At 35.5% G+C, this 22,729-nt stretch overlaps 1 protein-coding gene across 7 annotated transcripts in view; it reads right to left on the reverse strand.

Moving 5' to 3' along the window:
* SMARCA1 (SWI/SNF related, matrix associated, actin dependent regulator of chromatin, subfamily a, member 1) overlaps positions 1–22,729 on the reverse strand; it is a 155,537-nt gene that overhangs the window by 96,032 nt on the left and 36,776 nt on the right. For all 7 annotated transcript variants that reach the window (XM_055564582.1, XM_055564581.1, XM_055564584.1 and 4 more), the window contains 7 exons: positions 21,940–22,059; positions 15,895–16,005; positions 15,525–15,638; positions 6,873–6,995; positions 4,500–4,632; positions 1,714–1,832; positions 1,377–1,589 (listed from right to left, as the gene is read on the reverse strand). In XM_055564582.1, coding sequence (XP_055420557.1) covers positions 1,377–1,589; positions 1,714–1,832; positions 4,500–4,632; positions 6,873–6,995; positions 15,525–15,638; positions 15,895–16,005; positions 21,940–22,059 — 933 coding nt within the window. The remainder of the gene's footprint in view (positions 1–1,376; positions 1,590–1,713; positions 1,833–4,499; positions 4,633–6,872; positions 6,996–15,524; positions 15,639–15,894; positions 16,006–21,939; positions 22,060–22,729) is intronic.

Here is a 22,729-nt window from a genome sequence, read left to right on the forward strand (position 1 = left end):
TGGGTACCTTACAAAAGTCACTGTCGTGAAAAACAAAAGTTGTAGATTGAAGAGACTAAAGAGACTCAACCAAATGCAGTATGTGAACTGTGACTGGCTCATCAATTTAAAAGAACAGCTATGTTGGTGGGAATGGAAACTAGTACAGCCACTATGGAGAACAGTGTGGAGATTCCTTAAAAAACTGGAAAGAGAACTGCCTTATGATCCAGCAATCCCACTGCTGGGCATACACACTGAGGAAACCAGAAGGGAAAGAGACACGTGTACCCCAATGTTCATCGCAGCACTGTTTATAATAGCCAGGACATGGAAGCAACCTAGATGTCCATCAGCAGATGAATGGATAAGAAAGCTGTGGTACATATACACAATGGAGTATTACTCAGCCATTAAAAAGAATACATTTGAATCAGTTCTAATGAGGTGGATGAAACTGGAGCCTATTATACAGAGTGAAATAAGCCAGAAAGAAAAACACCAATACAGTATACTAACGCATATATATGGAATTTAGAAAGATGGTAACAATAACCCTGTGTACGAGACAGCAAAAGAGACACTGATGTATAGAACAGTCTTATGGACTCTGTGGGAGAGGGAGAGGGTGGGAAGATTTGGGAGAATGGCATTGAAACATGTAAAATATCATGTATGAAACGAGTTGCCAGTCCAGGTTCGATGCACGATACTGGATGCTTGGGGCTGGTGCACTGGGACGACCCAAAGGGATGGAATGGGGAGGGAGGAAGGAGGAGGGTTCAGGATGGGGAACACATGTATACCTGTGGCGGATTCATTTTGATATTTGGCAAAACTAATACAATTATGTAAAGTTTAAAAATAAAATAAAATTAAATTTAAAAAAAGAACAGCTATGAGAGACGCTTTGGGGACAAGTGGAAAATTTTGTACATGAACTGTATACGAGATGATACTACTGAATCAATGTTAATATTTTCAGGTAGGATGATGGTATTGTGCTCATGGAGGAAAATATTTTTATTTAAGTGATAAACACTTATTTTTAGATGATAAATGCTGAAGTATTTAGAGGTGAACACATGATGTCTGTGACCTACTTTCAAATGGTTTAGAAACATAGATCTGTATATTAATAGAAAATACAGATCTAGATTTCTGAATATAGCTGTGTTTCTGAATTTCTGAGTATAATATATAGATTCTGTATGTATAGATAGATTCTATATATGTAAGTATATATACACACACACACATACATATATATACACATATGCATATACTAGTTAAGAGGAGAAAGCCAATGTGGTACAGAAGCTAAGTGAAGGATATGTGATGTTTGAAATTTTTCAAAATAAAAAGTAGGAGGAAATAAGCAAGAAAGGAATACATACCATGGCGGTTCTAGACTTGATAAACCAGTCAAATCTAAACTGAGGAGCATTCCGAACACACTGTCTCAATTCTTCATACACGTTTTCTCTATCAAAGCCCATTTTGTGTAACATACATATCAGGAATCTATCTTCTTCCTCAGTATAGTTCTTTCCTTTGCTAGTTCCATACTGAATACGTAACTGATGAAATGGAGCCTTGTATCTTGCAATCTATAGATTTAAACAAAATAGTGCTTTTAACTAAATATGCAGTAGTAATAAGTCAAAGCTAATCACCATTTAATCATCAATTGAAACAATCTATTGGTAATTTGACAATTAGGAAATATAGTACTTTAGCATCCAGGGCTTTCTTGATACTGATCCTTCGTTGAATTCTTGCTTCTCCACGTTCAATTTGAGCCATAATTTTCTCAATGTCCTGTAATTCATTGCAACGCTCCCAAAATACAGCTGAAAAAAACAAGAGTTATTATTTCACAATTCTGTCATCTTACATAAATGAATCCAAGGAACTATAGAATGAAGAATTAGCAGGAAAGGATGCAGTGAACTTATACTGTTTATACTTAAGATTCAGATTCATCAGTATATATAGACATATATATATATACATATATATGCATATATACAGGGCTTCCCTGGTGGCTCAGACAGTAAAGTGTCTGTGTGCAATGCAGGAGACCCAGGTTTGAACCCTGGGCTGGTAAGATCCCCTGGAGAAGGAAATGGTAGCCCACTCCAGTACTCTTGCCTGGAAAATCCCATGGATGGAGGAACCTGATAGGCTACAGTATATGGGGTTGCAAAGAGTTGGACCCAACTGAGCGACTTCACTTTCACATGCACATATATATATATGTTCAATTATTAAATACTCTTAAGGTGTAATAAATGAGGGGTATTAAATACCTCTTTTCATTTAAAAGTAAGACCTCAACAAGAAGATTTTAGATTAGCAATTTTCCTTTCATGAAATATTATGAAGCTTTTTTTCTATTTTATTTATTTATTTTTATTTATTTGGCTGCACTAGGTCTTAGTTCGGAGAAGGCAATGGCACCCCACTCCAGTACTTTTGCCTAGAAAATCCCATGGACAGAGGAGCCTGGTAGGCTGCAGTCCATGGAGTCGCTAGAGTCGGACATGACTGAGTGAATTCACTTTGACTTTTCACTTTCATGCATTGGAGAAGGAAATGGCAACCCACTCCTGTGTTCTTGCCTGGAGAATCCCAGGGACGGGGAAGCCTGGTGGGCTGCCGTCTATGGGGTCGCACAGAGTCGGACACAACTGAAGCGAGTTAGCAGCAGCAGCAGCAGGTCTTAATTGCGGTAAGTGGGATATTCTATCTTAGTTACAGCATGTGGGATCCAGTTCCCTGACCAGGGATTGAACCCAGGCCCCCTGCACTGGGAGGGTGGAGTCCTAGCCACTGGACCACCAGGGAAGTACCTATTATGAAGTTTTTAATTATCCATCTCAGATGACTACAATTTCAAAAGATACTACAGATACTGATTTAAGCTATGCTTTTATTTGAACATTATATCTTCTAGCACAGCCCCAGTTAAGCTGTCCTGAGTTAGTCATTCTACCTGGCCTGGTGTCAATTTGAAGGAGTATCTGACATAATATCTTCTTTAATCAACTTTTTTTTTCTTGCAACTTCATACACATTGATGCTTATTCCCCTTCTTGTCTTTTGAAGAAAATTCGACTTCAGAAAATTTCTCAGCACACATCTTTTTACACTATTTTCATTCAACTCTTGCTGCTAAAATTTAACTCTCTCCTCTATTTTACCCCTTTCTAAGTCTCCAAATGTCCTAAACTTATGCGGCAAATGGTAACAGCAGTAGTAATATTATGCTGGTATCAAAGTAAAGAACATTCATAGACTTGATGTTATACAATAACAACTCAATATAATCCATCTCTAAAGTCCCTGGCAATCACCAGAAGGCTCTTTCACATTTCCAAAAGAAAAATAAAGTATCTGCTCCCTAATTAAACATAGACTTATTCAAGCACTAGCACTAAAAATAAATTAAAAGTTGTTCCTAGTCTGTATTAATCTTTGGCATATTTATTAGTATTTCAATGTTTCCTCCTTACTCTTTTTCACAGCAAAAATATAGAATTTCACTTGTTAGGCTAAGTAGGCTTTGAGGGGCTAGCACGGAAACCTAAACCTACTTTGTAACATTTCTATGGGGAGAAATGTTCTAGGTTCTATACAGCTGCTGCTGCTGCTGCTGCTGCTGCTGCTGCTAAGTCACTTCAGTCGTGTCTGACTCTCTGTGACCCCATAGACGGCAGCCCACCAGGCTCCTCCGTCCCTGGGATTCTCCAGGCAAGAACACTGGAGTGGGTTGCCATTTCCTTCTCCAATGCATGAAAGTGAAAAGTGAAAGTGAAGTGGCTAAATTTGAAAGCGCAACCTATTTGGACTTTAGAAACTTCCTATGTTCTACATAAAGAAAACTTACTACACATACTTGTCTATTTTAATAAGATTTATTTTCAGAAGCCTGAGGTTGGCTGCACCGTGACATGGAAATCAGTATTTATTCCATATGCTTTGGCACATAATTTAGTTCTGGTCAAGACCAAAGACACAGCTGAGTAAGAGAGGGAGTTGACTCTAGGACCTGTCAACAGATTTATTCAAGCAGTCTTTTCAGATCTACTCCAGCTTGCCTGGAGTTAATGGAATTCATATAACCTCCCTGGAGCAAACGGAAACCCTGAGAGTGTCTGAGGATCTAAAAGAACCTGATAGGAATTCTCTACTTCAAGGACAACCTAGAAAAACACTAATTCCATCCATTGAAACTGAAGTCTTAGACTTGACTTGCCCAGAAGATGATCATCCACTAGCTACCCTTGTTTTATCAGTGCTATACTTCGCTCTATTAGCTAACTAGCAGGGACAACAGCAATTTGTTTTTGTAAGTCTTAACATCTTTTCATAGAAATGCAATTGTATTTTATACTTTCACCTACAGTGTATTCATAAAAGTCTAAAGGTCTCTGAACAAAGGTATAATTAAACTGACACAAAGAAATGCATAAGGTTACAAGTAAAACACCATTTTTGAAGTTATATATACAAACCTGAATATTCCATGACCTCTTCAGGGGATTTGCCCTCCACCTCTCGAGCTATATTATCAATGTCATCTCTTCCATATTTCTCATTAGCTTTAATGAACTGATTGAAATCTCGCTTAGTCCAGTTTGTGAATCCCTGTGAACAAAAAAGCAAGCATCATCAATAGAGGTTAAATTAACAAATCCAAATATTGTTCTATTTAGTTCTGTACAACAATACATTAAAAACAGTTCAAAAGACTTAAAATTTTTCTTCTTATAAAATCCCAGGTTTTTTTATGTTGGAATCAAAAGTTGAGTTAGTGTTATTGCAAAAATAACTGCTCTTCTATCATAAAGAGAATATATTTCCCTCTAAGTACTAAAAACTGATTTATAGTTTCAAGATATTATATAGTTTTTAACTCCATATTTTATAGATGCCTACTACATTAAAATACAAATGCATAAAATAAAAATGCTAATATAAATGCTGAAGTCCTGGATATTCCAGTACTTCATTTTTTTCACAGACATGTTCTTATGTAAAATAAGAAAAAAATTGTGGATGCTTTAAATCAAAAAAATACACAAAGAAAAAAAGACTGAAGAAAAATTTTTATAACTCTTACATCATTCCAAACTACTATGAATAAATAATTTCTGTTCAAAATTATATTCATAAATAGGATTTCTATAAACGGTGTTATTGGGCCCACTCAATTTCTTTCCTAAAAGAGAACAGTTTGACCAATCAGTGTTTTCAGTCTCTTTGGTATTTATTAGCATGTCTCTAAAGTCACAAGACTAAATTTCTGTCTTCCATTCCTCATGCCCCAACCCACATAAATGTGATACCCTCAACAGAGCAAAACTCTATCCTTAACCTCTAGTTGATAAAGTTTTCCACTACATTTTGTTCCTTTGTATTCCTGTGATTTTTTGAAAGATTAATTATTTAGGGCAGTAGAGAAAAATGACTAAAGATGACTTCAAGTACTAAAAGGGACAAAAAATTGATTTTGTTTCTAATTACAAACAAAAGCAATTTATCAGTTGAGACTATGTTCACAATATGTTGTACATTTACAATATACTGCAAGCCAAGGAACATTCTAAGACCATAAGTTTATTTTTGTGTTCAGGAAATAAATTTTGAAAATAAAACATGAATATTTAAATATTTTATTTTATTCTATGGTAAGTCCTAATATGATGGGGAAACAGTGGAAATAGTGTCAGACTTTATTCTTTTGGGCTCCAAAATCACTGCAGATGGTGACTGCAGCCATGAAATTAAAAGATGCTTACTCCTTGGAAGGAAAGTTATGACCAACCTAGATCGCATATTCAAAAGCAGAGACATTACTTTGCCAACAAAGGTTCGTCTAGTCAAGGCTATGGTTTTTCCAGTGGTCATGTATGGATGTGAGAGTTGGACTGTGAAGAAAGCTGAGCACCAAAGAATTGATGCTTTTGAACTGTGGTGTTGGGGAAGACTCTTGAGAGTCCCTTGGACTGCAAGGAGATCCAACCAGTCCATTCTGAAGGAGATCAGCCCTGGGATTTCTTTGGAAGGAATGATGCTAAAGCTGAAACTCCAGTACTTTGGCCACCTCATGCAAAGAGTTGACTCATTGGAAAAGACCCTGATGCTGGGAGGGATTGGGGGCAGGAGGAGAAGGGGACGACAGAGGATGAGATGGCTGGATGGCATCACTGACTCGATGGATGTGAGTCTGAGTGGACTCTGGGAGTTGGTGACGGACAGGGAGGCCTGGCGTGCTGCGATTCATGGGGTCGTGAAGAGTCAGACACGACTGAGCGATTGAACTTAACTTAAATATAAATATTATTTAAATATTTAATAACTTTTAACTATACAATGAGTATCTTTAAAAGTTTCAGAAATTTCTCACCATTGTATTAAAATTCTTTTCAAGAAAGGATATAAGGCATTTTGAGAATTATGAAGTCATTTCATAAATAAAAGATTAGTAGAGTATAATTTCAGAAGACAGCTCATAATCAATAAAATAAATATTTTAAGAATATGCTAGTAATTATTGTCTATCAGGATTCATATGCTAGTAATTATTGTCTATCAGGATTCATATGCGGGTTAAGTGACTTTAATTGATAAAATGTATGTCTTATTTCTAGTAATTGACACATATTTTTCATTTATGTATCTTTTAGTATTTCCAAAACTGTTTTATATAAGAGATTAAAAAATAGGGATTGTTGATCTAAATGTATGTCTACACTATGGCCCTGTGCTTTGCTGGTGTGTCTGATCAGGGTACCAGGCCCATACAATAAAAAATAAGTGTGATCTATATTTTCTTTTCTTCTACTGGTTGACTAAAAGTATTTCAATCATTTAAAATATTTTACTTGTGTGAGAAGTTTTTCTTTTTCTTCAGTCTCTTCTGGTGTAAGAGGTTCAGCTCCATCAATCTTTTTTTGTTCCTCTCGTTGAGCAACAGCTGGATTTGGGATATCAGGATTCCTTGGGACCTAAAGATCGAGAGATGTGTTATGAGTAAACTGTTGAGAAAAATTAATTAAGGGTATACATACTTGTATCAATATGTAGAGTTATTTCAACAGTAAATTATCATACCATGACACATGATCCTCTCCACATTTCTACTACCATGATATTACCAAAGTAAAATTGTTCTTAAATGTGCCATGTGGTATTTTATAGTTAAAAACCCATTGCTAAATGCCACATTATATTCTAGATTTAATCATACTGTGGAATGAAAAAAATCCCTATGATATCATTAATACATGGTAATAATATCATTATCCCCAACACCAACATTATACAATAAAATCTCAAGCCCAGAAACAAAGTTTGGTAGTACGGAAAGAGTCCATATTCACCTGGCAATATAGACCAGGGTATAGAAGTGGCAATGCACCTGAAGATTGCATCCAATGCTCTGATCAGTTCAGCGTGCAAAAAGAAAAGAGTGCTTTTACTGCCTGCCAGGGTATGGAAGGAGAGACCATCTTCACATAAAATGCAAAGACTGAAAGAATTGACAGAATAAAGAAGAAGCAAAAAAAAGAGAGAGAGAGAAAGAAAGAGACTATATATATATATATAAGAGGGAAGGGATAAGCAAAGCACACAAACAGCTGCGATGGGACCTGCAGTCAAGGGAAAAAGACTACAGCAGCCGTGACCAACAAAAAGTGTAGTGTATACTATACATCTCTGCATAGTATAGAGAATTGCAATACACTGACAACTGAGAAGAAGAGAGCTCAAGTTCAAAAGACTGAGGACAGAAGCTCAGCTCTACAAGGAAGCAAGCAGTCAGCCAGTCATCTGTATGTCAAAAATGTAGCCCCAGGGGCCTCAGTGTGGCCCCATGAACACAGACAACCCGTATAGTTCAGCAGTATGGAGCAGCATTCACTGTATAGAGTGATAAACTAAGTAACTCAGCGCAAAGCCTCACATCATTTTTAAGTGCATCTGCAGTGACAATGCAGCACATTGATTTAGGAGGGCAGGTATATAACATATATAGTACATTATTTATAGCATTCCATTACATATGGCAAGAACAGGATTGATGGTAAGCCTTCCACTGTTTGGAATGCACACCTATCATAAATGACTCATCCTCCAGGGGTATCAGATAGTCACGGTTTTACTGTGATGTAATTTTAAACGCATATTAGGGTATATCTCTCTAATCATTATACATATTTCATAGCACTTCAACCACAGGGTTGTAACTTAAATGTTTTTAAAAACTATTGTATCCAGTAGTTGTTTAAATATGAAACCTACTAACTGGGCATTAAAAAGAAATACTGAAGGACCTCCCTGATGGTCCAGTGGTTAAGACTCTGTGCTTCCAATGAAGAGGGCACAAGTTTGATCCCCGGTCAGGGAACCAAGATCCCACATGCATGCTGTGGCCAAAAGAAAATTTTTTTAAGACATACTGAAAAAACACATTCATTTGTAATCATCAGTACGAGACAATCAAATTAGTAAGTACTGACTAAATGTCTATTTTATCCATAGCACTATGACAGGTGTTCACTGGAATACAAAAAGTAGCCAACACGGTCCTTGCCTGCAAGGAGCTCACAACCTAGTTGTGGAATTCTGAGCTGTACTCTAAGAATTCTAAAGATCTGGGGAGATGGAAAAGAGAGAAAGAATATTCTAGGCTGGAGCAGTAAAGCAAAAACAGTGAAGGTAAAAACCAGAAGGAGCATATATGGAGTTTATGTTGAGAAGGGATAAGAAACAAGGCCAGGTGGAGACAGAATTAGAAGGCCTTCTCAAACCACACAGTAGGCAACAACAAGCCACCGGAGATTACAAGGGAGTAGTGTTATATCACCTGTAAACCTTGTGCTGGATGGACTGAAGTAGGGAAGCAACTAGAGGCAAGAGAACCAGCTAAACTAATCTAGAAATGAGGTATGATCACCTGGCCTAGGATGATAGCAAATGGAAATGAAAAGGAAGCTGTAAATTAAAAATGAAGTGTAGTCCAGTGATACGTATGGTTTAACATAACTTTTTTCAATAGCTAAATCCCACTGTTAGATTACCGGCACACCAGCAATTTCACTCTGAACTGTTACAAAGACTTTTAGGAGAATGCTTACAACAGTTTTACTTACAAGAGCCAAAATCCAGAAAACAGTCCAGATGTCCGTCAACAAGAGACTAGATAAGCAAACTGTGCTATTTCCTTACAATGGGATAGTACTCAGCAATAAAAAAGAATGAACCATTGATAATGAGACAACATGGATGAATCTCAAAAACATTATGCTAAGTGAAAGAAGCCTTACAAATATCATACGATTCCATTTCTGTGAAACTCTAGAACAAAAAACCTGATCTACGGAGGAAAATAATATCAGAACAGTGAGTTTGTCTGGGGAGTGGGTTTGGGAATTGACTGGAAAGATGCACTTTCTGGGGGACAGTAATGTTCTATATTTTTGTAGGGACTTCAGTCATGTGGGCATACCATTTGTCAAAATTCATCAAATGATACACAAGATTTATATATTTCAATGTATATAAATTTTATCTTAAAAATCAAATAAATATTGAACTCTGGCTAATGATATGCATATTGAAGTGCTTTATATCTGTAACTTAGAAATGCATTAAAAAATAAGGATATTCATTTGATAGAAAGCTGGAGAAATGGTTAAATAGGTGATAAAGCAAATACAGTAAGACGTAAATTGGAGAATATATGTGGTGTTCACTGTATAATTATTTCAACATTTTTCTATATTTGAAACTTTTTCATAATAAAATGTTGAAAAAATTACAGACACAGCTTTAAAAGTTTAACAGACCCCTTAAATTGCTAATGAAGTTACTTTGGCCTCAAATTTTAATTTTAATTGAGGAAAATCTATTTAATCTTAAGATATTGCTCTACCAAATAGCTTCAAACTTTGCATATGCAAAAACCCTTACTTTAACAAAAAATTTCACAAATACCTCATTTTTATGATAGAAAATGGATAATATACCCACACAAAATAAACTGCTTATTCCTGTGTAGATATTCCCCAATATTAAAAATTCATCCCTTGAATTTTAATAAAGGCAAAATCAGAATATTACATTATACCCATTAAATTTTAGGATCCACTGCTCACATTTTTAATATAGCAAAACTTGAGAATGACATTTAATTTTACATTTACTATTTTATTTCTAAAAGTTACTCAAAAATAGCTGCTAGAATTTTTTAATTAGAAATGACTCAAAATTCCTAAATTCCTGAATCTCCTACAAATAATCTACTTCTTAATATTTATTATTTTTAAAAGGTATTCATTTTTCACCTCATGAGGTTTTATGAGCACTAAGCTTCCCTCGATCTCAAAGTGCTATAAAAGAATTAAATAGACAAATTATAGGCCAAAAGACTAAACAGATACCTAGATAGTATCTCAAGTCCTCACATTGTATATATCTCACTGATGGTCCCCAGCAACACTTAACATACAAGAAGTTATCTTTCAAGAAAACAGCTCAATTATTATTTAGATTTCTAGTCAGATTGTAAGGAATTTGTGATTAAGAGCTATGTTCCATGGAAAAGTGAAAAACTTTTTGGAGGGTCATTTTTCTTAGGAGTTTCAGCAAGCATCTCATAGAAATATGGAGTACAGAATTAAATGTGACAACACACAAAATGAAAGTAGTAACCTGAAATCAACTCACGTATTTTAGTTCTACCACAGCACAACAGGTGGCCCACAATGACACATTACCAAAACTCACAAAGATCATAGAACTTCCTGCATTTGTCAAATGTTTATATCCACTTCTAAAGAATTTTTTTACTGAAGATATATGTTAGAATGTTCTACAGCCTTCTTCAGCTTCTACTACAGCAAAACTCTTTCACTGCAGGTCTTTAGATTCCATGGGACTTCTGGATACTCTGGATTTTTAAAATTCTGCAATTGAAATTTCAATTCAGTCACCTTCTTCCGACAGAAAGGTTTTAGTGAACAAGTAATTAAAAGCATTAGGGTAACTCCTTTAAGTCACAAGAGCAATGAAGCTTCTGAATATGTCTAACCTGCAACAAGGTCAAAACTTAGACAGCAGGGAAAACGGGCACATAATACACAGCTCTCCACCAAGTGGTGAGAGTAAAACAACTTCTCTCAGCTTCAAATAAAACAAAACTCTACAATTCCAGATCTTATTATCAACAATACTGCTGTGACTTTGTCATGCTGAGTATGGAGCGGAAAAAACACAATAGGAAATAAAAATGCAAATAAGCAGGCCTTGGAGAAAAATGCTATTTACCAACTGCTTCAAACCTACTGAGTTCCTCACTAGCTCCACCCCAAGTCACTACAGAACATGACTGTGGGGACTCAAAATGGGCAAAATGGAACCATGCACCACAGTGCCCCCAGCTTCACACAGAACCTCTAATCCCTGGGCTAACAATCATTTAAGCAAAAAAAAGGGAGAGAGGAGTCCCTTTTTGAGAGCTTAACTATGTACAGAATATCAGGAAACTCCATTACGACGGTCCCGTTTATCTGAGAACAAACTTATTGCTCCATTCACTTTTGTGGCTCGGGTTGAGTTTTCTGGAGGTTTAGTAGGGGAAAAAAAATCAATGCTATATATCCTTGAGAAGATATGCCCAACACTTATCAATACCACATCGTCCTTAACAGGAAGCTTTTGCAGATGATTAACATGCCATGCTCATCTGTCCATACAGTCCGCCCTCTGTATCTGTGGGTTCTGCATCCGTGGATTCAAGCAACCTCAGATTAAAAAAATATTCGGGAAAAAAAAATTCCAGAAAGTTCCAAAGAGCAAAATGTGAATTGGCTTTGGCTGCATGCAGGTAACTATTTACATAGCATTCACATTGTATTTATACCTATTTACATAGCAATTACATTGGATTAGGTATTGTAAGTAATACAGACATAATGTAAAATATATGGTCACATTTGCATAGGTTACATGCAAATTCTACACCATTTTATATAAGAGACTTGAGCATCCACGGATTGTGGTACCTGTGGGGGCTTCTAGAACCGATGCCCCGCAGATACTGAGGGACAACTGTACTCAAACACAAGATCCACCCAATTAAAGCACCCACCTTAGCTCAGGTCTGTAGCCCCTGGTAAAGAATGGAAGAGACAAGGTTCAGAAAGAACCAACATCCAGAATATTTTCTTCTTTGTTTTGTAAATCCTCAGCTAAGTATGCATATGGAGGACCAAGGGAAGTCTTAAAACAATACAAAGATAATCCCGGATGGGGCTGAGGAGAATTTGGGACTAGGAGTGGAGTGCCAGGGGATCATTCTCCTTCCACCTCCAACCCACCACCACACTCCCAGCCACCTCCATCTTTTCATCTTCACACTGTGGCAGCTTCCTGGCTGGTTTCCCTGGAGAAACTCACCATTCTCTGTGTTGCAGCCAGAGTGGTTTTTAAAAATGTAAAGCTGATCATACTCTACCTCTTATAAGTGGTTTGACCTTGAGCAAATTACTCAGGGCAAATTACTCAACCTCTCTATGCCTCAGTTTCCCCATCTGTAAAATAGGTATGTAGTTCCAGGGCTCTTCTGAGAAGGATGAACTAATCATTTTAAACTAAGGAGAGTAAGCAACACAAGTAAGGACTAAATAAGCATCTGCTGTTATTATTCCATCACCCACCTACCCCTCTGCCTTAAAAAAACATCTCAAAGGCTTTCTTTTGCTCTAAAGTTCCACCTAATTAATATGACCTATAATTAATGTTTAATGCTCCACATGATCCAACTCAACCCACTCATCTGTCATTCTCCATCTCACCACTCCCCAGCAACATTGGCCTTCTTTCAGTTTCTAAAGGGGCACTCTTCCTTCCTACAACACCTCTGTACCTGTGGCTCCCCAACCTAGCGCTTCTCTTCCACACTTCACTTGGCTAATTCCTATGCATCTCTCTGATCTCAGCTTAAATGCTGATCCTTAGAGACCACCTCCCTGACCTCCCAGTCCACATTAGATACCCACGTTATGCTCCCTTGTAGCACCCTTTATAAGCACTGAAACCAAATAAAGTTACTACTCTGTGCTTTCAGCGTAATGTCTGCGTCTCCCATTAAAATGTTAAGTACCATGTGTGAGGAACCCCCTTGTCTTATTCACCAGTTTATCCTCAGAGCTTGGCATAGAATCTGGCACAGGGGAGCACTCGATGAATATGTCTTAAATGAAAAACAGCCCTCCTTTCATTCACACTCCCTTTCTTGTCACTTCTCTCCAGGAGGTGAGGAACAGAACACAGGAAGGTGCCACAGCATGGATTCCACGCCCTTCCCTCTCATCACTCATCTCTTCCCTCTCTTCTCGCATCTTCCTCCCTATCACCCTTTAAAAGTTGTACTTTCATTCCTCTCTCTTCTAAAGTTTCCTCTCTCCTCCATCTCCTTCCAGCTGGCCACTGCCCAACTGTTCATGTAAGACCCCCAACCCCTAACCAGAATTGCCTGTAACGACAGGCACTGTTTACATTAAAACCAGAGCTGTGGTGAGAATGTGGTGGGCACTATATTATCACAGGGAACAGAATTTCAGTATCTCCAAAGAAGGAGTATAAACAGCTATATTAACAGAGGTGATTTTTTTATTGCTGCTACTTGACTACCACTTGGCTCACCTCCCAAATAACATGTCAAACCACTGTAAACACAGTCCTTATTTAGGGCTGCAGAAAGAAGCAGAGTTATGTCACATGCAGAAATAGCCCCGAATGTCTGAGTGGTAAGAGCATAGCATTTGACTGCTTAGAACCTGTGTTTGAGACCAGCACCTTTGGCAACTCTGTTAGCTACCTGACCTTAAACAAGTCATTTAACCTCTCCGAACTTGTTTCCTCACCTATTATATAGAGGTGATAACAAAACCTATCTCATAGCATTTCTTAGAAATCAAATGAAGTGGTAAAGCATTATCCAATTATCAGATGTTCTACACAGATATTTGGTTGATTACTAACTGAGGTCTAACATTTCAATTTGATTCTCCTCTCAAGTCTCACTAATAACAGTCAATAAAAGTAACAGAAAATAATAATCTAAAATGTTTAATAATCCCTAGTGGGATCATGTATATATATGCTTAACTCATAAAATCTTATTCACTACTTTATTAATTTTACTATTTTTATTTTACATTTTGAACCTATAATTTGCCTGTTTCTTCAAACGTATCGCTGTTTTCACTTTCTTTGAAGCTGGTTTTATACCTGATCTGATGTTCAACCGAGAGTACTTTACTCTTCTACAACTTCCTAAGAAGGATTTTATCCTGTCCTGTTGGTTAAATACATTCAAATTTAATCACATTTCCCTAACCAGATTATAACTAGCCACTTTATTTATAAATGTTCACATTTATATTCACCCTAACTTTCTTGTTCCTATTTATATATACATTTCCACTTACATTCACCTTAAGTTTCTTATCCCTATTTAAATATATCTAAACTTTGGTACATAAACAGCAAGCAAAACTTTTTTGTTCTATTTCAAAAGACAGTGGTCTAACTCTGGACAAATAGTAGAAACACTCCAGAGAGTCATTCAGTTCCAAAATATGAACTAACTTATAAATATCTTATATATATGTATGGAGCTCTTCTAGGCACATGACAGTTACTAATCAAAATAATTGGTCATAGTTCCATTTATGACAAAGATTCACAATAAATTTTAAAACACAGTTTCAAATTCATAAAACAAAAATCTTCATAAAATTATATTAGTGTTAATATCTGCATAATTTTGTTCATACTATTGATTATTATACCTTTGGTCATCTCTTTCCATTCACTAGGAAGCCAATTTCAACATACATAAATAGCCTGGAATGCTTAATCTCTCAATATGATAGCTTTAGTATCACAAACTTTAAATTTCACTCACTGTAAATAGGTTCCTATCTACCCATATAAATAAGAAATTTGAATTCCAAAAGATCATTTTTAAATTCCACAATTCACTATAATATTTATCATTATTTTAACACCTAAGTGAACATAATCTACTAACCACCACCGGGGCTTCTATCAATCTATAAGCAATCAACATGAAAATATTATTTCTTGGTCATTTTGAGGAAAATAATCAAAAATTTCTTATCATCTACCATACATTCACTTCTATCTAAATACATACCTATTACTTATTCTACATATTCTTTGAGCACTTGAACACTAGCATTATTAAAATAAAATGAATTTTTAATATTTTTAAAATATTAGATAATTCTCCATTAATCTCATTTAGTGATGATCTCACTAGTGACTGGGTAGTTTGATACTTTACTTCTAGTAAAAACCTTCTCTTTGGTTTTAAAAACACCACTATTTTTATTTACTCTTAGGTTCTCTCACATTAAAATGGAACACTTTCTAGTCTAGCTTAATACATTACATTAGCTTAAAAGATTATATTGTGCTAATCTAAAAAACTGAAAAATTACCTTATAGCCTATTGTCTTCCTATAATAAAGGATTTCCTTTTCAAGGAGCTCAAATAAACGTGGTGGGAAAAATTGAAAATCCTGAACATTTGGCTGTTTTGGAGGTCGTGGAGCCTGTGGGGGAAAAAATGCATTACACACATATTTGTTTCAGTTCATGAAGTGAACTTATCTTTTATTATTTCTTTTATACGTAGAAAAATAAATACAATGGAATCCATTCATAAGGCTGGGGCATATCAAGTACTTTTCTGTACTGTTATATTTTAGAGACTAAGATTTAGTACTAATATAAGTAAATCTGAATCAGAGACCATGCTACAAGAGAATTCTGCTATAGGACGTGAAACCTGGCCTCATACTGCTTTACCTTTGGAACCTTCGGCTCACTAACACGTAAAGCCTCTCTGAAGTAGGCATCCACAGCATAGTTTGCTTTGCGTTCTCGTTTGGGAGGTTCAATCCATTCCACCATTCCAAGCTGTACACAAAAACAAGAATGCAGAGTTTAATTACTCCAAATTGTTTTATAAATATCCAGTACATCAAGGCTGTAGAAGTGTGAGAAAACCAAAGCATTAGGAAGAATCAAAACTTGCTTTATAAAACTCTCACTGGAAGAGATACATGCACCCCCAAAAGAATCTGAAAAAAATAACTAAATTACTATGCTGTACACTTGAAACTAACACGATATTGTAAATCAACTATACTTCAAAACAAAGCGTTTTTAAGTCACAGCTATACATCCCAAATTTCAAAACCTCATTCTATATAGCAAGTTCAGGTGCAAAGATGGTTTTGGCTTTTTTTTAAAGTATGTTTGAAGCCTGCTGCTGCTGCTAAGTCACTTCAGTCATGTCTGACTCTGTGTGACCCCATAGACAGCAGCCCACCAGGCTCCCTTGTCCCTGGGATTCTCCAGGCAAAAACACTGGAGTGGGTTGCCATTTCCTTCTCCAATGCATGCAAGTGAAAAGTGAAACTGAAGTTGCTCAGTCGTGTCCGACTCTTAGCGACCCCATGAACTGCAGCCTACCTGGCTCCTCTGTTCATGGGGTTTTCCAGGCAAGAGTACTGGAGTGGGGTGCCATTGCCTTCTGAAGCTTAGCTCTTCCTTATTAGTAATTGAGAAGAATTTGTACAATCTGGTTAATATTTTATGTCAAAATAAATAGTGACTTAATACTGGAGGAAGACTAACATTGGTTCTGGTAACTCTGTTAAGTGTATGAATTAGAAAACAGTTGAAAAGCATAAAATACTGAATATCAACATGACAGCCATATATCCCTTCAAATCAAGAGAAATTTTAAAATGAGACCTCTTGGTAAGGTAGATGTGGGACAAGCCAGTGGAATCAGAAAGACTTGAAATTTGAAACAGGTTCTGCCACTTTATCAACTGTGTAACTTTGAAGAAATTATTTTTTCTATCTGTAAAATGGGAATAATAATAATACCTACCTGAGGATTACATGTGACCATATATGTGAAAGCATTAGGTAGACTGTCAAGAGCTAAATGTAAGCTATTATTAAACATCCAAAGTGGGGTGATTTAGTAGCATTTGGTAGACAATGATTTGGTAGCATTACAAAACTTTACCCTGATATCAGCTATAAAAAGTTATTTAAAAGTCAATATACAAACATGACAAAATGAAGTTCTAGAGTCTGAGGTGTGGTTTTCTAGCTCAGATATTTTTCTTGATTTCACAGTACCTAGCCTAGTGCCTTTACATAAAACTAGCCACTAATCTACAATTAATGGTCCCACTCTATTTGACCACATCTACAGGCTGAGTTTTAAGAGTGGATAATACATTTTAAGTATTTTTTAAGCTAATACATTTATTAGCTTAAAGATAATAATTTTTTAGTTTAGCTTAAAAATTAGCTTAAAAATAATAATTTTAAAATAAAAAATAATACATTTAAGGTACATTTTAAGAGTGGATAATAAACTAAGATGACTAGAATGGTTAGAAATCTACAAATTCTCAGTGTTTAAAGAAGTAAAGGCTAAAGTCAAATAAAATGGTGGTATCCACATATGGAAACGTCTGTGAGACAGAAAAAAACCAGTTCTTTGTTAGACTAAATGTCTCTTTTAACTCTGTAAGTTCATAAGAGATGGATAGTATAATGTGAGTTTATGTAAAATGAGAAATACTCACAACAGTGAAATGAGCTGTGTTTTGTCTTTCCCCTCAGATGGGCTAATGTGAGATGACAGTAATGGAAAAGACATTTTTCAATAACCAACATTTTATTTGTCTCAATTGGGGTTAAAATAAATCAATAATAACGACTTTCTAAAAGTAATGTATCTGGCCATTTAACCTATACTAGTGTGAAGGTTAAGGTACTCAAATTTGAAACAAGTATTACAGGGCAATTCCTGTACTTTCAAAAACAGAACAAATATGCCAAATTAGTTTTAGATAAGAGTACATTAATACAAACTTATTTAGGTCAATTTATTCAGAATCAATGTCAGCCACTGTGACTTAATTCATCAAGTATGGCTATGAACTAATGCAACTAGTTCAACAAATCTTACATGAAAATCTCCCTTACTGTGCAATTTCCATGATATGTATGAACAACATTCTTGCAGGTTTTCAATTCTTTTCAAAGGATAGTATGAACCTATTTTAAGAACCTATCTAAAAAATAAGGAAACACATTATAATCTCAACTCAGAATATTCATAAAAATTCTGATTTAATCATTCAATTATAAAAGTATGTCATCATAATTGTTATTAAATTTTTTTGTATCTGCACATCATTATTTTCTTAGAAGCACAGGAAAATATGTTATATTAGAAATGACAAATATTTTATTAAGCCTAATTTTCCCCGAAGAATGTAGATAAGATGCACCAATGATGGTTAGACTCTTCACTGTTTAATATTTTCTACTTTAAAAAACACTCTTAAAGCCAATAAGCCCACAGGAATAACTGCAAAATTAATTTTTAAAAAGTCACATAATGAGATCTAAAAAGCATATTAGGAAGGCAGTTTCTACACTATGCAAGCAGGCTATCACCTCCATCTCATCAGAGTAAACCATAAATGGTCTCAATTAAGGTTAGAGATGGAATAACCAGATAGATTTTGGTCAAGATACTAAAAACTAACCAGTAATAATGGTAGCAACAAAGTGTTATCACAATACTAGTTGCAATGTAAATTAAAATGACTCACCTCATTTTTCAATAAAATCAATACCCAAGAATAAGCTTTTTTTATTTTAAAAAATTCATTGTCAGTTAAAAAATATAACAGCTTTATAGAGCAATTTGAGTAACAAAATAAAAATGACAGAATTGTATTATAACTAAAAAAATAAATATTCTTAAGTCCATGGTGATATAAATAAATGAGTATATAAATAAATGGGGAGAAGGGACAGCTTTTCCTTACAGAAAAATCCCAATTAATAAATATAGATGGAATGAAGGAAATACAAAATTACCGTTAGGTAAATGCCACAATAACTATGGTAAGCAAACTCCACCAAGAGATGCCAAAATCAGTGTGTAAAAGTTTGAGGAGTAGCTCCCCCCACCAAGATATTTATCAATTACAAAAGGAAAATTGGTAACTCTACAGTGGAAAAATCCAGCAGGCGCCAGTCAACAAAGTGACTAAGATTAATGTCCCCAGTAACACAACATAGTGACATCATGTTCCCTAGTATGACGTACTGAGAAAGACATAACATCCCTTCCAAGGCATTCTTGCCAAAAATGCATAATCTCAATCAAATCATGAAAAAAAAAAAAAAAACCAAAAACCCAAAGTGAAAGACAAACTACAAGACAGCAGAAAAATACTGTTCAAAAGTGTCAAGCTCATGAAAAACAAAGAAAGACTGAGAACTATCACAGATTAGAAGAGACCAAGGAGACACAGCAAGGAAATGCAATATGAAGACAATGAGAAGACAAGCCACAGACTGAGAGAAAGTGTTTGCAAAAGACCTATCTGACTAGCAACCAATGTTTCATGTAAACTCTGAGAAGAAATAAATCTTGTCTTATTTTAAAAAAAAAAAAAGCTGATAAAAGACTGTTATCCAAAATATACAAAGAACTCTTAAAACTCAATAATAAGAAAACAACCAATCAGATTTTTAAATGGGCAAAAGATCTGAACAGACACCTCCCTAATGAAATAAACAGATGGCAAATAACCAAGTGAAAATATGCCCCATATCATTCATCAGCAAAATACAAATTAAAACAAAGACATACTACTACACTGCATGCTTGCTTAGTCGTGTCCCAGGTATCAAACCCACATCTCCTGCACTGGCAGGAAGTTTCTTTACCACTGTGCCACCTGGGAAGCCCCATTCACTGCCCATGAGAATGTAAACAGTATGGCCATTTTGGAAGACAGGTTGTCAGTTTCTTACAAAATTAAACATTCTTACCATACAATCAGGGCTTCCCTGGTGGCTCAGTTGGTAAAGAAACTACCTGCAATGCAGGAGACCTGGGTTCTATCCCTGGGTTGGGAAGATCCCCTGGAAAAGGAAATGGCAACCCACTCCCGTATTCTTGCCTGGGAAATCCCATGGGCAGAGGAGCATAGTGGGCTACAGTCCATGGGGTTGCAAGAGTCAGACTTGACTTAGCAACTAGACCACCACTACTACCATACAATCCAATAATCATGCTCCTTGGGATTTACCCAAAAGAGTTGAAAATCTATATCCCCACAAAAACCTGCACATGAATGTTTATGGCAGCTTTTATTCATAATACCAAAACTTGGAAGCAATCAAGATGTCCTTCAGTAGATAAATGCATAAATAAACTGTAGTACATCAGAAATGGATCTTAGCACTACAAAGAAATGAGCCATCAAGTCATGAAAAAACACAAAGGAACTTTAAATGCATATTACTAAGTGAAAGAAGCCAAGCAGAAAAGGCTACATACTGTATGATTCCAACAATATAATATTCTGGAAAGGGAAAAACTATGGCAATAGTACAAAGCGGCTGAGGGGAGGGTGGGATTACTAGGCAGCACACGGAGGGGTTTTAGGGCAATGAAACTATCCTGGATGATATTATGATGGTGGATATCAATCATTTATTAATTTATCCAAACCCATAGACTGTACAATTCCAAAAGTGAACCCTAATGTAAATGATGGCCTTTGTATGATAATGATATGTCAACGTAGGTTCAACAGATATGAGATGTTGATAGTGTAGGAAGCTGTTGGGGGGGGGCAGATAGGATATGGGAACTCTTTGTATTTCCCGCTCCTTTTTGCTATGAACCTAAAACTGCTCTTAAAAATAAAACTGTTTTTAGAAACTGCAAAGTGGGATCCTAGATTGTAAACCCTGGAACAGGGAAAGGATACTAGGGTACCGGGGGAAAACGTTAACTTTCTATACTTGATCACTGTAATATGATTAGGTAAATTGTTAACATTACGGGAAGCTGAGTAAAGGATATATGTGAACTCTGTACTATTTTTTTGCAATAACGTCTAAAGCCATTTCAAAATTAAAAGTTTTAAAAATTACAGCCATAATTTCAGTTTAAACAGAAACAATAAACAAATTTCCCATTTTTTTCAAGGGAACTTTGTGGCCCATGAAGTATATTACAAGGCATTATTTTATGAGACCACCTGTAACAAAGTCCTTCCAGCATTTAACCAACTATATGTCAACGGTAATATTATTACTAATGTAATTAATACTAAATACTGCACATTTTGTTCTAATTGCTCTAAAATGTAATGATGACAACATCCATTTGGTGAAAACACTGCTTATCTAAAGTCACTTGATTATGGGGAAAGGGGAGGAGGGATAAATCAGGAGTTTTGGATTCACATATACACACTACTATATATAAAATAGATAACCAACAAGGGCCTACTGTACAGCACAGGGAACTATACTCAATATTTTGTAATGACCTATAAGGGAAAGGAATGTGAAAAAATATATATATGTACATATAACTGAATTGCTTTGCTGTATACCTGAAACTAACACAACACTGTAAATCAACTATACTTCAGCTAAAAAAAATTTTAAGTCACATAATTAGTAATAGAGTTGTGATTTCAGCTTCAGAATCCAGGAACTCAACCACAATCCTATACTACTTCTCAAAAACCAAAGTAGTGGTACAGCAATAGCAGCAACAGCAAAAATGATAATGATGATAGTGGTAATAATAATAACAATAAACAACCAGCAAAATATATTAAAGGTAGCCTGTGGATAAGATCATTTTGACCTACATCATTTTCACTCTATAGTAGAGTACTGTTAACAGGTAAATGCCAGTGTTTTGTTAAATATTTAATTGTTATGGGAAGAAATGCTAATCTGAGAATCTAACGGTTGACAGTAAAAAGTTACCTTCTGTTTTTCTCTATAATCTTCTCCTTCAAACTTGTACAAACTTTGTTCAATGTCCATTCTAAAATTTCTCAGAGAAGACTCTCCCATTTTCTGCAAGCGTTCATTCATCTCTGCGGTCTAAAGTTGAATGCATTGAAATTTGAAAATTATCACTGAATTACTTATAAAAATCTGTGAGTTCTCTGTCTTTTAAAGGCAATTATTGATATGAAATATACAATCTGTTCATTTACAAGGTAATAATGCAATGATAACATCAAACTTGAATATAAATTTAATTTACCCCAAGTATTTTAAATATTTCAATGGTTCTTCTTAAGTGCTCTGACTAAGGCTTTCTCTAAAATCTTTCATCATTGAAAATGTATCCCTATTATAATTTCTGCTGCATAATTTTAATGGGACACATGGTAATGCTAAAAAAAGGCAAACTTGGACTAAACAACACATCTGCACACTAATATGAAACACAATAATACAAGATTGCTCAAAATCCAACATATAACCTCAGATACCTGAAAAGGTGCTCAATATCACTAATTGTCAGGGAAATGCAAGTCAAAGCCACAATGAGATATCATCTCACACCTGTTAGAATGGCTATTATCAAAAAGACAAGAAATAGCAAGTGTTGGTGAGGATGTGGAAAAAGAGGGACCCTTGTGCACTATTGGTACTGGTACAGCCACCATGGAAAACAGTATGAAGGTTGCTCTAAAAATTAAAAATAGAACTACCATATGATCCAGCAATTCTAAATTCCACTTCAGGGTATTTATTTGAAGGA

This window comes from Bubalus kerabau, chromosome X, assembly GCF_029407905.1.
Source record: "Bubalus kerabau isolate K-KA32 ecotype Philippines breed swamp buffalo chromosome X, PCC_UOA_SB_1v2, whole genome shotgun sequence".
NCBI classification, from domain to species: domain Eukaryota; kingdom Metazoa; phylum Chordata; class Mammalia; order Artiodactyla; family Bovidae; genus Bubalus; species Bubalus kerabau.